This window comes from Poecilia mexicana, unplaced genomic scaffold (genome assembly GCF_051168715.1).
Source record: "Poecilia mexicana isolate PSO_F unplaced genomic scaffold, ASM5116871v1 scaffold_2, whole genome shotgun sequence".
Lineage (NCBI taxonomy): Eukaryota > Metazoa > Chordata > Actinopteri > Cyprinodontiformes > Poeciliidae > Poecilia > Poecilia mexicana.
In genome coordinates, this window is record NW_028263371.1 from 53,154,866 (window position 1) to 53,166,175 (window position 11,310).

Sequence of the window (11,310 nt, forward strand, 5' to 3'; positions counted from 1 at the left end):
TGGAAATAGAGAGTACTGGAAGTCTGCTCCATTCAACCCTGTCTTAGTCCCATTTCAAGGATCTGATGAACAACAAGACGAGAGAGCAGATATGTCGCCGGTGCAGTACATGGAACAGTACGTTGACATAGAACTGATGAAAGTCCTTGCCGACTGTACAAATTCTATGTCATTAGCTAAAAGTGGGAGATCTCTCAACACATCGGTTGAAGAGATGTACCACTTTTTTGGAGCATCCATCTTGATGTCCTGCATCCCTTACCCACAAATCCGCATGTTCTGGACCACTAACCTGAAAATCCCTGCCATTAGTGACACAATGAGACGCGACCGATTCTTCAAGCTAAGATTATTTGAGATTATCTAATTGGTTTTGTTTTTAGGTGTACCTAACTGGTACAGTCATGAAGAACAGGATCCCAAAAGCAATGCAGAAGCTTCCAAGTGACAAGATCATGAAGCAGCAAGGCAGAGGTACCTCCGCATCAGTTGTCAGGGGAGATGGGAAACTGAATGTTGTGAAATGGTTTGACAACAAGCCGGTCCTGATGCTCTCTGCTGTCCATGCTAAGGAGCCAGAGGATACCTGCCAGCGGTGGTCCAAGAAGGACAAATGCTACTTAACTGATAGAGATTTTTTGGTATTATCATTTTGTTCATATTCAGTCTAATGCTAAGATTTTTAGTCTAAACTGTTCTCTTCCTTATGTGTGTATAAACTGACCTGGAGGTTACAACTGTCTGTTTATCTTCATGTGACAGTTAACTGTGTTTCCCAGACCTTAAATTCTTCTTGTGTTAGTTTGACCTAGAGCTGAACTGGGCTCAGACCGTAGATCAGATATCACACCTGGCTGGTTTGTTTAGGTTAGAAGTTTTACGACCTTTGTTGTTCTTCCTGACTGCCCCTTTTGGCTGTTCTGCTTTGACAATAAAACAGGGGCTCATGCGGAAGCAGACGAGAATTCTCTGTGAACGGCCTGGAGAGGCGGTGGCGGAGATTTCTCCTTTTGCAAAAGTTTGGCCTTAAAATTCATATACGTTGTCTGTGGTTCATTTATTTAGGTTCGAGAAAAATACCCAACATTAATTGGTGCCGAAACCCGGGATCTCTCCCCCCCGCTGTCAGGCAGAGGAAGACGCGCTGAATCCGTGCACGGCCAGAGTCAACTGGACCTGGAAAGAAAGACCCAGGAAGTAAAATTCTTCGCTGGGCCAGCGACACATGTCCGACTTTGTCTGCCAACGGCGGAGTGACGAGATCCGACTGGACAACCCGAAAACTACAGAAACGTAGGTGAATTTTTAAAATGGCTATTTTAGAGGTTGGAGAATCCTTGTTAAACAGCGTTTTGACTAAAACTCTGGGGTTTGAGTATCCTTGTATGATGTCGCTCTGCTAAAACTCTGAGGTTTGAGTATCCTTGTATGATGTCGCTCTGCTAAAACTCTGAGGTTGGAGAATCCTTGTATGATGTCGCTCTGCTAAAACTCTGAGGTTTGAGTATCCTTGTATGATGTCGCTCTGCTAAAACTCTGAGGTTGGAGAATCCTTGTATGATGTCGCTCTGCTAAAACTCTGAGGTTTGAGTATCCTTGTATGATGTCGCTCTGCTAAAACTCTGAGGTTTGAGTCCTTGTCAAATATCAGTTTGACTGAAGAAGTTATAAGGGTTAGAGTCCCAGTTGACAGAGTTTCAACTAAAGGCAAAAGGAAAGGCTCTTAGAGAGCCTCCTTACTTAGAGGACACCTCTTAAGGGTAAGTCCTCACGTAGATAGGAAGCTTATTATTACTGTTCTGTTATTACCGTGCTGATATTGCTGTTTGTCTGCTGCTTTGATGTGTGTGTGTGTGTGTGTGTGTGAAAGAGTGATTGGAGGTTTAAATACTGCCCTGTATTATACCTCATATAAAGCAGTAGGGTTGTAAGCAGCAAACCTCTTGTGGATGCAAAGGCAAGATTCTCCCACTCAAAAGAGTTGAAGTGGAGAATACTACAACAAGGTATTTTTTAATTGCTGGCCTACTGAAAAGATCTCCAGTTCATAGGACTCCCTAGGAGTCAACGAACCTGGACTAAATTTAAATAAATAAAAATTTTCGAAGCTAAAGCTAAAAAGAAACATAAAAATAGATGGGAAGCTAAAAATTGATCAATGACAAACAATTGTTGGAATTTTGGAGAGTAGTGAAGAAAGAAAAACGGGAATAAAAAAAAAAGCTAAAAAGGAGGATGAACTAAGGTGTGCTAAGCAGCTAAGGAAAAAAAAAATTCGTAGAAGCAAAAAAAACCCTATTTGTTAGACCGAAAGATAATAAAATCATTCTAAGCACACGGAATGCTGTAGCGGTGCAGGGAGTGCAAGCTCCTGCAGCTGCTCCTCCCCCCGTCGCTGCAGCAGCTCCGTCTGCCCCAGTCCCAGCAGCACGACTGTATCCCTCATTAGAGGAAGGTACACAAAACTTATATGTTTTTGCACCTTGGACCTTGAAAGAGGCCAGAAAGGCTGTAGAAGGAATAACACCTGTAACAGAAGACCCCGATAAGTGGGTAGAAGACATGACTGGATTAATCCATTCATATAGATTAAATGGGGTAGAAGCAGGAGAAGCAGCCATACCCTCATTAGGAAAAGATTGGGTAGAAGTAAGAGGAAATTATACAGGGAAAATAACTAATAATAATATTTTAGTTCCAATTCCATACCCTCTAGGAGCTAACCCTGCTCTCTCTGATGATTTTAAAACAATGGGATCCGTTGTGTGAGAGAGTTAGAACAAATTTCCGTAAAAAGGCAAATTATAGTCATCTGTCAGAAATTAAACAAAAAGTTGGAGAGGACGTAGACGACTTTCGTTTACGATTTGAGAAGGAGTTCAAAGTTCACAGTGGGATCACTTATGATGAAGGACTAGAAAGCGTATATCAATAACAACTAAAAAAACGCTTTAATGTCTAGTTTCCGCCCTGAAATTGAGGGCTGGATCAAAAAACACCTGGTTGAATATGATGCTGCCTCAGTCCCACAGCTGATGACGTGGGCACGTCATGCAGAAAAAGTAGTCAAAAAACCAAAAAACAGGATCAGATGTTTTTCATCTGGAGGATTTTGGAGAAGTAGATACCTCTGAGAAACAGAGGCAGAAGAGGTCACCCTAGGCAGCGACCCCTAAGTCATAAACCAAAGGACAACGATGTCTGTTGGACTTGTGGCAATACTGGCCACTGGTCAAGAAACTGCCCTTCAAAGAATGCTGCACGGGGCAACAAGAGGAATGGTGGAGTGAGGAGACCACAAACAGGAGAAATATACAGCATGATCAGACTCTACCACACCCCAAAAAGACAAACCACCAGACTAAATTGATGAAATGGTGGACATAAGTTCAGCTTGTTACACGTTAAGTAAAAATAAATAAATAAAAGAAATTGAATTTCGGTATGAAACCAGTGCATGCAAAATAATTTTTAATGTTACTAAAAATTAGGTTTAAGCCTCACAAGTCAGAAATAATTACTTTTAGGAAATACTGGTGTTTGTTTTGTTTGTTTGTTTTGTTTTTTTTAGTGTTCCTACACTTTCAAAGAAAAACCAGTTGAGAGACGTCTCACTGAAGTAAAAACATGGGAACAACTTCCTTGTATGCTAAAAGTGGAATTATGACTTTCCTGAAGGAGGAGAAGCTGAAAAATAAAATTAAATAATAAAATTCTCCCCAGAGAACAATGTTTAATATATTGTGTCGTAATCAGATTATAACACCAACTTGGTGAAATGATCTTTTGGCTGTATAACTGGAGGGGTCAGAGGTCAGAGTAAGGTACCGACCTGGATATTATTCCAGCCTCATGTCTCTCTTAGGCCTTGAGAGGAGGGCTGCCCGCTGACCTCACAGTCTGCAGCACTAAGATCAACAAATTTAGAGAAATCCATTGTTCTCTGGTGAAACGTGACACAGATGAAGTTAACATAAACTTACATTCTACATTTTAAAGGTTAATATTGTACAGGTTAAAAGAGACTACCGCTTTTAACATGTTTCATGTTTATATGTGTTTGAATAAGGAAAGGATTTATGAGTTCTTAATACGTTGGGTAATAAGTGGCTAAACACTATACGATCACAAGACAAAAGTTATATGGAAAATGTTTGTAAAAAGAAAAAAGACACAGAAAGCCGAACAAACCCTAATTGACTCTTATTTGCTTCTTTCCTTTTCCTCTGTCTGAGCCTCGCTGCGGTGAGTCTGACCTCCGACCTCAACTCAAACCTGTCCTGCCAGATCAGATGACGTCCCTCCTTCATCACCAGCCAATGACAGTTGATAAAGAAGCGAAAAAGGACACGATGATTTCTGCCACCTGAAGGCACTAAGATGTCCGCTGATCCTGATTCTTGGACATCTGGGAACTGCCATGCAGCAAACTACTGTATGGAGTCCTCCTGGACGTTTGGACTGGAACTAAATTCATTGGTGGACAACCTGGACATTCACTAAGGGACGGTCTGGACAACTTATCCAACACCAGAGCCAGTTGGACTGACAGGGAGCTGGAGGAGAGGCGGAGGGAGGACCAGCTGCAGCGACGCCAACAGCAGGAGGGGGAAGCGAGAAGTGAGACAGTGGAGAAATGCGAGATAAGTTATACACACACCACTCTGATAAAGAATGTGCTCACTAATCCTGTTTGCATATAGGAATAATCTACCCAGAAAAGAACATTTTAAAGGTTTTTAGGTACAATGTTAGATACAATCGTTCATTTTGTACCCGTTAACTCAGTCCTTAACAGAAGGACCAGTGATCCTCTTAGGGCCCACGGGCCATAGGTTGGGAAACCATGAAGAAGAAAAATTATAATCATTAAAAGTTAAACAAAAAACAAAACTGATAGAGTTATGCAACTAAATTACACAAATTAAAAAAAATGTATTAGAGATTCTAAGCTAATGAAGATTTTCAAATGTTTTATTTACTAGTTTGGAACTAAATTAAACATCTCTAAGTGTTGAAAATAATTGATATTGCAGTGTTGAAATATTATGAAATATTTCGTTGAATTTAATTGAAAAATTTAATTTAGAGTTTAACAAAGAAAAACCAAAATATAACCCTGCAATTAAAATACGTGTCTGCTAAAGTATCTTCTATAAACCTATGAGTTCACCTGCATTAACTACTAATCCTCCCAAAGACTTTATTAGAAGCATAAGTGATTGTGACACATGGGCAATGCCATGTGTAAAGAGGGGGGAAAAGGGAAAATGGTGAGGAAATACTATAACTACATACTATATAACTACTAAATTCTTACATAAAATTTTTTTTGTTATGAACTTTTGAGTTAACAAATACTGTTAGATGATGATTGATGCTTTTTCTAAATGGGTTGAAATAGTTCCAGCAAAGCATGCAGATGCTTTGATGGTAGCTAAGGCTATCTGCAAAACTATTATCCCAACACACGGTGTTCCACAGACTGTTTACAGTGACAAAGTGATACAAAACATGGCTACTCACTTGGGAATGACATTGAAAAACCACTGTGCCTATCACCCACAGAGTGCAGGGCTGGTGGAAAGAACAAATGGTACTGTGAAAAGCAGATTAAGAAAATGCATGGCAGACACTGGCCGGCCCTGGCCAGAATGTTTAGATTTAGTGAAGCTCTATATGAGAATCACCCCGACAGCTGATGGTCTAACACCTTTTGAAATAATTCATGGGAGAGCTTACAGATTGCCTCTGTTTGCTCCAAACTTACAAAAAGCTGATGAAGACATTAGCAGATTATATGATCAGGATCCTGAAACAGAAAGAGGTGTTAAATGCAAATTTACTGCCGTCTGATTTTCTTCCCTCGCAGGAAGAGCAAGGTGACTGGGTCTACATAAAGGTCATCAAACGAAAGAACTGGACGAGTCCACGGTGGGAAGGACCGTTCCAGGTGCTGATGACCACACCACCAGCTGTAAAGATTGCTGAAAGACCCAGCTGGATACATCTCAGTCACTGCAAGCTGCAGAGAGTGTTGGATCCCTAATCCGGAGTGGCGGGGAAGTTTCTGGCTACACAGGGGTTCCATTTTTTAGGGTGGTTCGTCTCAACGCCAGTGAAGAAACTCGACAGATCCTCACTCTTTAGTTTGGGGGTTCTAACATCTCTGTACGCCGAGCAGCAATGGAGACTCCATATGCCAGATGTATCTTCTACTGCGCTGTGACTGCAGCATGTCTGATGTTCCACCCGCATGACAGCACCAATCTGTGTGGAAGCTGATGAACAGGACTGCTCACGAGGAGAACAAAGTGAACTGCTATGTGTGTGCGTAGCTACCAATCGCCACACACAACTCAGGTCTGCACCCAGAGAGCATCACTGATGACAAACAGATGTGTCTCTATGGCCTGAGCACACAACCACGACTCAGCGTCCCCGTGAAAAGAAGAAAATGCAAATGGTGCAAAAAGGATTTTTCTGTTCTACTTCGGACAGGAGATGCCACAAAAGGACTTTTTGGATCTATGAACTGTTCATACACCTACTGCGACAGACACCGGATTACATCAACTACATTGCCTGCAGGGGTCAAAGGACAACTCCACACTGCATAGACTGGAAGGACAACCCAGACTGTGACAACCTGCTTCAGGAGAGGAGTTTCAACATCACGCATAAGACAAAAAGGAGACAAGAGACAACACTGTGCAGCGCCATAGTGCCAGGAGATTATGGCTCATGGATGTTAGCAGACTGGTACTTCATATGCGGGAATGTAGCGTACATGTTCTTGCCTAAAATTGGGGAGGACTGTGTGCTGTGGTGCCTCTAATCAACCCGATTGCGTTCATCAGGAAAGCACAAAATGATCTATGCACCTGCTCCAAACGAACAGTTATGCCAGAGGTCAAAAGATGGGGAGGCCTAACAACACATACTGGAGTTCCATGGGAATTCAGGATTTGGAACGGCGGAGAAAAATTCATGCAAAGCCTTTTTCCGTGGGTTGATCTAGGAGAGATTCGGGACCATGTTGAGATCAACAGATATGAATTACTGCGACTCATCAACAGTACACAGCCAACAGCACCGTGAGAGAGCTGACTGAACTGAGAAAGATGGTTCTGCAAAACCATGTTGTACTGGACTTCCTCACAGCCTCTCAGGGAGGTGTTTCTAAAATCATTGCTGTACTTTTGTGCTTGATGAAACAGGAACTGGAAGAACTTAAACATTACATGGAAAGTGGAACACAAGGATCATCCTCTTTTAATTTTCTTTCTTGGCTCACTTCCAGACCATGGTGGAATTTACTGAAGCTTGAAACACCTATTCTGGGTGTTTTGATTTTGAAACCTGCATTTTTGCCTGTTCATAGGTTGCATTTTTCCATGCCTTCGAAGCATGATGTTTAAAACAATTAACACAACTGTTATCAACTATCAGCTGGCAAAGGCATCTTATGAGACAACTGAAGATGACTTGTTTCGAGTTCTGATGGTTTTCTGAACAGTGATGACTTGCTGTAATCAACAAACAGATGAATTCATTTGCTGAATGACTCCTACACCGAAAATGTAAAAAAAAAAACAAGTGGTGTTAGAGATGAGTAACCTGCATTTGATTTTTTGCTGTTTCTTTTATTTTTCTTTTCTTTCATTATATTCCATTTATTCTTTGTATTTTCTGTGTCTAGCTTAGGAAGAAAAAAAAAACTCTTGCATTTATTGGTTCTTTTCTTTTCTGTGCTTGGCTTTTGTATAAAGTTTATACACGTAGTAAAATGATAAAAAGGGGGGAAATGATAGAGATTTTTTGGTATTATCATTTTGTTCATATTCAGTCTAATGCTAAGATTTTTAGTCTAAAGTGTTCTCTTCCTTATGTATGTATAAACTGACCTGGAGGTCAGGACTGTCTGTTTATCTTCATGTGAGACAGTTAACTCTGTATTTCCCAGACCTTAAATTCTTCTTGTGTTAGTTTGACCTAGAGCTGAACTGGGCTCAGACCGTAGATCAGATATCACACCTGGCTGGTTTGTTTAGGTTAGAAGTTTTACGACCTTTGTTGTTCTTCCTGACTGCCCCTTTCGGCTGTTCTGCTTTGACAATAAAACAGGGGCTCACGCGGAAGCAGATCAGAATTCTCTGTGAACGGCCTGGAGAGGCGGTGGCAGAGATTTCTCCTTTTGCAAAAGTTTGGCCTTAAAATTCATATACGTTGTCTGTGGTTCATTTATTTAGGTTCGAGAAAAATACCCAACATTAACCATCAGACGACCAAATATTGTACAGGAGTACAATGCAAAGATGGGTGGGGTCGACTTATCAGACAGAATGATGAGCTACTACAGGATGAGCGTGCGAACTAAGAAGTGGACAATTCGCATGCTTATGCACTTTATGGATCTTGCTCTGGCCAACAGCTGGCTGCTGTATCGCAGAGATCATCAAGAACATGGTACCCCAAGAAAGGCTATCTTGACGTTCCTCGCGTTCCGCATGGACGTGGCTCAGGTATTCCTCAACAAGTGTGATGTCACACATGCAGAGGAAGAGAGTGCATGCTGTCCACAACCTGGCCAAAGAGCCCTGGTCACACCAATTCCCCACATCTCAGCGCGCACAACTTCTGCTGCTCATCTGCAAGTTGCTGATCTCAAGAACCCGATGGGTTGCAGACAACAAGGCTGCGCTGGGAAATCCCGTGTACGCTGTCTGACATGCAATGTGTTCCTTTGCCTGCAAAGTCGGCGCAACTGCTATGAAGCCTTTCACGGAGGCCAGTAGGACTACTTGAATACTTGAATGTTTGTTTGAGTTTACTATGACACGTTCATAATGAAGTTCATAAACTTTGCACTTTTCCATGCAAAAGCTGCACTTTTATTTGCACTTTTGTGTTTGTTGGCAATATAAAATAAACTTTTGTACTTTATTAACCAATGGTGTCTTCATTGTGAAAGTCTGGACAGAAAGTAGCGTAAATGTACATACTGTGAAACACAGATGTAAATAACAACATTGATTGAATGGTCTTATCGTCACACAGATAGACCCAATGTCCTCATATGAGGACATTAGGTTTTGAGATGACCACTTATTGTAGAAAGCTAAAATTTCATTTTTAGGCTAATTGGGTCCTTATGATCCCAAATGGCAAGGAAAAAATGTATATGCAAAAACAGACCCACTGTCCTCATATGACGGCATTGGTTTTGACATAGTTCAAGAGCACATAGTAAGCTAAAATTTAATTTCAACTAAAATTAGGTCATACTAATCCCAAATTGTAAGGAGACATAAAAAATGCACATCAAACAAAAGCCCGGGTCTCAGGAGGTTAAAGAAAGGTAAGATCTGTGGACGTTATGCTAGCAAAGCTAGCTGTACAGAGACACATGTTGCATATGCAATGAAAAACAGTTGTCAATCATGCCTGAATTATTGTGTGGAGGTGTTGACTGAGGTGTCGCATATATGGGACAACGCTGTGACCAAAGTGCAATATAGTGATACGACATTCAGGAACGATCCGATTCTTCTGGACGGATCTTTACTAAGGTTGATAGGACTGAGGCCTCACTGAGAGCCGTTCTTTGTTCTTGTGTACACTGCAATGTGTGTATATATATATATATATATATATATATAATAAATAATAATTCCCCTCTCACCCTCCGTGGGTGGTCTCTTTCATCCTCTGAGCTCGGGTCCTCTACCAGAGGCCTGGGAGCTTGAGGGTTCTGCGCAGTATCTTGGCTGTGCCTAGAACTGCACATTTCTGGACTGAGATGTCTGATGTTGTTCCTGGGATCTGTTTGAGCCACTGCTCCAGTTTGGGGGTGACTGCCCCGAGGGCCCCGATGACCACAGGCACCACTGTGGTCTTCACCTTCCAGGCCTTCTCCAGTTCCTCTCTGAGGCCCTGGTATTTCTCCAGTTTCTCATGCTCCTTTTTCCTGATGTTGTGGTCACTTGGTATTGCTACATCCACCACAACGGCTTTCCTCTGTTCTTTATCCACCACCACAATGTCCGGTTGGTTCGACATTACCATCTTGTCTGTCTGGATCTGGAAGTCCCACAGGATCTTAGCTCGGTCATTCTCCACCACCTTTGGGGGTGTCCCCCATTTTGACCTCGGGGCTTCCAGTCCATATTCTGCACAGATATTCCTGTACACTATGCCCGCCACTTGGTTATGTCGTTCCATGTACGCTTTCCCTGCCAGCATCTTGCACCCTGCTGTTATGTGCTGGACTGTCTCAGAGGCCTCCTTGCACAACCTACACCTTGGGTCTTGTCTGGTGTGGTAGATCTGAGCTTCTATTGCTCTGGTGTTTAGGGCCTGTTCCTGGGCGGCCAGGATGAGGGCCTCTGTGCTGTCCTTGAGTCCAGCTTTCTCCAGCCATTGGTAGGATTTCCTGATATCAGCCACTTCAGTTATTTGTCGGTGGTACATCCCATGTAGGGGCTTGTCTTCCCATGATGGTTCCTCCAGCACCTCGTCCTCTGTTCCCCATTGCCTGAGACATTCGCTGAGCACATCGTCCGTTGAGGCTTTGTCCTTGATGTATTTATGGATCTTAGATGTTTCATCCTGGACAGTGGCTCTCACACTCACTAGTCCTCTGCCTCCTTCCTTACGGCTCGTGTACAGTCTCAGGGTGCTGGATTTGGGGTGGAACCCTCCATGCATGGTTAGTAGCTTCCGAGTCTTAACATCCGTGGCCTTCATCTCTTCCATTGGCCAGCTAATTATTCCGGCAGGGTATCTGATTACTGGTAAGGCATAGCTGTTTATTGCACGGATCTTGTTCTTGCCATTGAGCTGGCTTCTCAGGACTTGCCTTATTCGTTGGAGGTATTTGGCTGTGGCTCCTTTCCTTGTGACCTCATCGAGGTTGCCATTTGCTTGTGGTATTCCCAGGTACTTGTAGCTGTGCTCTATGTCTGCTATCGTTCCCTCTGGGAGTGAGACCCCTTCTGTGCGGACGACCTTCCCTCTCTTTGTAACCATCCGGCCACACTTCTCTAGTCCGAATGACATCCCAATGTCAGTGCTGTAGATCCTGGTGGTGTGGATCAGTGAGTCGATGTCTCGCTCGCTCTTGGCGTACAGCTTGATGTCATCCATGTATATATATATATATATATATATATATATATATATATATATATATATATATATATATATATATATATATATATATATATATATATATATGCCTGTGGTCATAGGGGCCCTCGGGGCAGTCACCCCCAAACTGGAGCAGTGGCTCAAACAGATCCCAGGAAC

The 11,310-nt window shown here is 42.4% G+C and overlaps 1 protein-coding gene across 1 annotated transcript; it reads left to right on the forward strand.

Annotated features, from left to right (window-relative positions):
- Positions 1-404: 404 nt before the first annotated feature.
- On the forward strand, positions 405-8,950 carry LOC148160947 (uncharacterized). Its single transcript, XM_088008419.1, has 4 exons — positions 405-641; positions 5,873-5,977; positions 6,560-6,781; positions 8,253-8,950. The coding sequence occupies exons 1-4, from the start codon at positions 405-407 to the stop codon at positions 8,796-8,798; spliced, it is 1,110 nt and encodes a 369-aa protein (XP_087864545.1). The 3' UTR covers positions 8,799-8,950.
- Positions 8,951-11,310: the final 2,360 nt, after the last annotated feature.

Coding starts and splice junctions, on each gene's coding strand:
- LOC148160947 (XM_088008419.1), top strand. CDS start 405: ATGAAGAACAGGATCCCAAAAGCAATGCAGAAGCTTCCAAGTGACAAG. Junction 642..5,872: donor TAACTGATAGAGATTTTTTG/GTATTATCATTT, acceptor CTTCCCTCGCAG/GAAGAGCAAGGTGACTGGGT. Junction 6,782..8,252: donor GGTACTTCATATGCGGGAAT/GTAGCGTACATG, acceptor TCATTTATTTAG/GTTCGAGAAAAATACCCAAC.